The sequence below is a fragment of the Thamnophis elegans genome, unplaced genomic scaffold (assembly GCF_009769535.1).
Source record: "Thamnophis elegans isolate rThaEle1 unplaced genomic scaffold, rThaEle1.pri scaffold_91_arrow_ctg1, whole genome shotgun sequence".
Classification (NCBI taxonomy): domain Eukaryota; kingdom Metazoa; phylum Chordata; class Lepidosauria; order Squamata; family Colubridae; genus Thamnophis; species Thamnophis elegans.
This window is the reverse complement of record NW_022473914.1, coordinates 54,202-59,642: the sequence shown is the minus strand read 5'-3', so window position 1 is coordinate 59,642 and position 5,441 is coordinate 54,202. Positions and strand designations below refer to the sequence as shown.

The window sequence follows — 5,441 nt, the reverse complement described above, 5'->3', positions numbered from 1 at the left end:
TTGCATGCCAACATGTGGCTCCTAATAAATAACTGGATTTCTTTTGACTTGAAAGCTCATGATTTAGTTATGGCATCCATCGGAACCCTTGACAGCTACAGAAGGGGATGGTGGCCAAGAAGAATGAAGCTTGGAGATGCTTGTTCACTGCTGTGATCCATCAGAACCTCTGGATTGGTGAGTCAAACCATCTTAGCGATGCATCTCATTGCCAAATTATCATACAACCACAGGCTCAATGCATGGGAGACAACGGAGATCCTCAGATCAAAGATGATTGAGATGAGCAGCTACAGAAATGGAATGAATAAATAAATATCCCTCCCTCCCAGGTTTACCTGATGGCTCACAGGTCTTCTGGTCTTCTAACAGATGGTATCCATCAACACAGGAACACGCTGCCGTCCCTATTCGCTCATTTCTGCAAATCTGCCCACAATCTCCATTGTTGGCTGAACAAGGATCTTTAATGATGAGAGAGAAAGAATAAGAATAAGCTTATCGGGTGAGATAGAGACAAGGAAGTTGGGTTTGAGGTGGCGCAGTGGTTAAATGCAGCACTGCAGACTACTGCTAGATCAGCAGTTCAGCGGTTCAAATCTCACCGGCTCAGGGTTGACTCAGCCTTCCATCCTTCCAAGGTGGGTAAAATGAGGACCCGGATTGTTGGGGGCAATATGCTGACTCTGTAAACCGCTTAGAGAGGGCTGAAAGCCCTATGAAGCGGTATATAAATCTATCTGCTATTGCTATTGCTATTGCTACTTCTCAAAAGTATTTTCCATCTAATGAAAATGTGACTTTTGAAATGGAAGGCCGGAGGTCTGGTTGGCTGGGAATTCTGGGAGTTGAAGTCCACAGAGTCTTTATCAAAGGAGAGCTAGAATGCTAGACGTGTGTTGACGATTCTTTTGAAGGAACACTTACCAATATATTTCTTCCAAAATATCACCTGAAAAAAACAACAACAACAATTTACAACATTGCATTCAAGTAGAAATAGAATTGATTCTAAATTCAGACCCAAAGTTCATTTGTGGTAATGATCTCATTGTCTCTCAGATATACACTTTCTAACCACGTCCATAAACTAAACAACACATCTACAAGTCCCATCCTTTGAGAAGTTCCTCCTGGTCATAGAGTATCTCCTTTGGTTTCAAATCTAAATAATGCTTCTAGACTTGATTGGTCCACATAGATATTTGGAAGAATAAAGATAGGCCTACTGAAATTGAAGAAGGTCACATTGGACCTGATCTTGAAGGTCATGTTGGATGTATTCTGCAAGCTATCCATTGATAAATTGCATACATTTCTCAATGAAATTCACAGGGCTGGTTTTGAATGAGAAAGGAACTAATTTGGCACCCATCCTTCCAAACTTGAATCAAGACCTCATTCCCCAGGAATACTCTTCTGGAAAAACCTATTTATGGCACCCTGATCAGGATAGGGATGAAGATGGTGGCTATGTAACCACCTGAAATGCATGATAAGAGATTACCAAATTATTTGGTTAGTAGGCATTTTGTTAGTGGAGGGGGAGGAGGTGGGAGGAGGCAGAGGAGGAAGGAGAAGAAGAAGAGGAGGAGGAGGAGGAGAATAAGAAGAGGAAGAAAAGGAGGAGGAAGAGGAAAAGAGGGAGGAGGAAGAAGAGGAGGAGGAGGAGAAGAAGAGGAGGAGGAGAAAGAGGTGGGGGAGAAGGAGATAAAGAGGAGGTGGGGACGGGAGGAGGGATAAGGAGGAGAAGGAGAAGAGGAGTAGCAGAAGGAGAAAGAAAAGAGGGGGAGGGGGAGGAAGGAGGAGGAGGAACAAAAGAAGGAAGGAAGGAGAAAGAAATTAACTTCTCTTGATGCCTCTAATCACCGTTTGAGCGTCATCTTCAAAAACCTCTCGGGCTTCTTCATAATCGCATATTTCCTCAATGCACTCCCGTTCCAGATTTCCTTTAAGAATCTCTTCAAGGTGTCCAGAATTATACCTTCTATATCGATGCAAGACAGAACTTGCCTTTTGCTGATTAATAAAAACTACAACACAAAAACCAAGGGAGAGGTTATAGACAGAAATGTTCTCTAGGGGAACGGAACCGGGGGTGAAAAAAATCAAAAGACATGTGGGGTTTTTCCAGTTTTGTTTCATAACGATCGTCCTGTTTTTGTACGTTATTTTATCCAAAAGAACAATGCAAACTCTTTTATACTAGCTTAGAATGGATTTTTTCTAAAAAAAAGAGGAAATATTTCATTGGCAGTACTGCCAATGAAGTATTTTCTTTTTTTGAATTCTGTACTGTAATAAATATCGTTTAGCCTAACGTTCCCAGGAAGGCTGCAGATTCATCTTTATTGAGACAAGGAAGATATGACTGTATTCTTTTGTTGTGAATTTCACTGGTCAATATTGAAAAGCTAAACGATGGTTGATAAAATCAAAGGCAGCTCTGCAATCTATTATCCCTTTCCCCAGGAAGATAATAATTAAACTTTTTTTATCGCTAGCCATCAATAGAAGAGATTTCCAGAGGGGCTGAGCAATCCTGATCAACAGCAATAGTAACATACAATACCTTAAAACGAACAATAGAAAGTCCTAGAAATTTATGAAGGCTATAATTTAGCTGTTTCGAATTACATTTTCAGCAAATCGAATGCCAGTGCATTGGGGATTCATTTCAGTGTAAATTCCTTACAAACAATCCAAGTTCGATTTGAAATGTACATTTGGGATTACTAATTCCATTATTGTAAATGCGGTTCTAACTTTTAAAATGGGTATTTGTCCGTATAAGCAGCCACGTTTTAATAACCTCTCTCTTTTCCCACTTACTGTTTCCCAAGTGCTGTTCTCAGTCATCCAGGTCATGGTTGTCCCAAAAGATCTTTTTCAAAAGATTTTCTTTTTCCTTGAAGACATTTTGCTTCTCATCCAAGAAGCTTCTACGACTCTGACCGAATGGTGGAGGGAGGAAGGATTTATAACCAAACTTCTTGGATAAAAAGCAAATTATCCTCAAGGAATACAAAGACAAGTTGCTTATTCACAAAGTACTTTTGAAACTATTCCCCAAATCTACAATTTTATCGGTTGGGTAGATGCAAAGGTTTATTCGTTGCAAACCAAATTTATACACAATGACTTGGGAGCAAGTCCTACTAAGTGCCTGCACGTAAAGTTGCAGCTGCAACGGATGAGAGTTGTTTGGTCTAATCCGATATCCGTGCAATCTTTAGAGGCTTTAAGTTGAACTTATTACCCGTGACTTATTCCTTAATGGGTGACAAAAACAGCTTTTCATCTCCAACCAGAAGAAGCTTAGCTGAGAAGGAAACCAACCTGCACACTCAGTGAGAAGAAGAAGACCTCCCAGCAGTCCGAGGACCAAGGCAAAGCCGCGGTGGGCCATTTTCCTTCAGCTTCACAGCAGCTTTGCTAACGTCGCAGGAATGGGCACCTCTGGATCCCTCATTACAAAGGGTAAGTACATATTTGTTTTGGGTTTAACACAGCGGTCAACCTTTCCCTCAAGGTCCTCCCGTGGGCTTTTCCAGATGCAAAACAGCAGCATAAACAAGGTGCTAGGGACGCAGTGGCTCAGTGGCTAAGACACTGAGTTTGTCGATCAGAAAGGTCGGCAGTTCGAATCCCTAGCACCGCGTAACGGAGTGAGCTCTGGTTACTTGTCCTAGCTTCTGCCAACCTAGCAGTTTGAAAGCACCCCACTCCAGGGGAAGGTTACTGCGAAATCCCCAATTCCTCCTGATCAGCTGGGACTCAGGATGCAGAGAATAGATGGGGCGCGGCCAGCCAGAGGTGGTATTTGCCGGTTCTCTGAACTACTCAAAATTTCCACTACCGATTCTCCAGAACTGGTCAGAACCTGCTGAAGACCACCTCAGTGATGGACCCATCCCTTGTCTGTTCTACCATTGACCGCGGTGTAGGAGGAGGATGGGAACTGAAGATCAAAAACGTCTGAAAGACGCCGATTTCCCCTTTATATACAGCTGAAGTTTCCCAGTGATTTGCAATAATCCAGTTAAAGTAATCTAGGCCTAGCCCTCTCCAAACAAATATAAATAAATGCAAAACCAGCTTTGAGAGGTCTCCATTCAGAAGCCCTTTCCCTTGTTGAATGATACCAGGACGGCTGGGAGATGAGTAAATACTGTGAGTAATTCATCAAGCTGGCAGATCCTGCTGGCATGCTAACAATGTTCTCGACTGTTTTTTAAAAAAGCACTTAAATGTGTTTTAAGGCTGGGCGGCATTAACCGAAGCATTTATCCAGATCGGTAACGAATTCTGATCGGTTGGAAGTCACCTGGAGGCTGGAATCCAGCTCCCTTTAAAAAGGATGCAGGAAAGCAAGAAATTATTAGGAAGTCTGGAACCCAAGGCCTATGTGGAGCAGTTGAGGTCATTGGGATATTTAGTGTGTAAAACAGTGATTGTGACGCAAAGATATATATAGATATAGGTATAGATGAGATAGAGATATATAGATATAGATATAGATATAGATATAGATTAGATTAGATAGATATAGATATAGATATAGATATAGATATAGATATAGATATAGATATAGATATAGATATAGATATAGATATAGATATAGATATAGATATAGATATAGATATAGATATAGATGATATAGATATAGATATAGATATAGATGATGATATAGATATAGATATAGATATAGATATAGAGATAGAGATAGAGATAGAGATAGAGATAGAGATAGAGATAGAGATAGAGATAGAGATAGAGATAGAGATAGATAGATAGATAGATAGATAGATAGATGATAGATAGATAGATATAGATAGATAGATAGATAGATATAGATAGATAGATATAGATATAGATATAGATATAGATATAGATATAGATAGATAGATAGATAGATAGATAGATAGATAGATAGATAGATATAGATATAGATATAGATATAGATATAGATATAGATATAGATATAGATATAGATATAGATATAGATATAGATATAGATATAGATATAGATATAGATTAATTTTGTCTCTCAGTGTTTTGTTTTGAGAATTCAGATGGATGGAAGGAGTGAGGGAGGAAGGGATGTGTTGGAACAAATGTCCTTCTGGGTCCAGTTCCAAGTGGGGAAAAAGACACTGGAAACATGGAGGCTTTTGGAAAGATGGTTTAATGGTGGACAGGATCACATGCTTTGGAGCTCCTGGGTGAAAAGGGCAGAGATGCTGAAAGTCCCTGGGTTTTATGCCCTCTCTGGGCTTTGAACTTCCTGGGGCACAGGAAGAGTATCCTGATTGGTTGCTGTCAGAGGTCATAGCTTGCTTTGTAAGGTTGTCTGTGCTACGTTTGGTTGAAACTTTGTGGGTGGTGCAATGAAGGGCAATAAAATGGAATAGATCTTGGTTATGTAGAACAGACTGGCT

The 5,441-nt window shown here is 40.3% G+C and overlaps 1 protein-coding gene across 1 annotated transcript in view; it reads right to left on the bottom strand.

Moving 5' to 3' along the window:
• LOC116523677 (coagulation factor IX-like) overlaps positions 1 to 3,497 on the bottom strand; it is a 13,624-nt gene extending 10,127 nt beyond the window's left edge. Inside the window, 2 exon segments of the mRNA XM_032238805.1 lie at positions 1,870 to 2,033; positions 3,340 to 3,497. Of these exon segments, the coding sequence (XP_032094696.1) occupies positions 1,870 to 2,033; positions 3,340 to 3,409 (234 nt within the window). The 5' untranslated portion in view covers positions 3,410 to 3,497.
• Between the last annotated feature and the right edge of the window lie 1,944 nt (positions 3,498 to 5,441).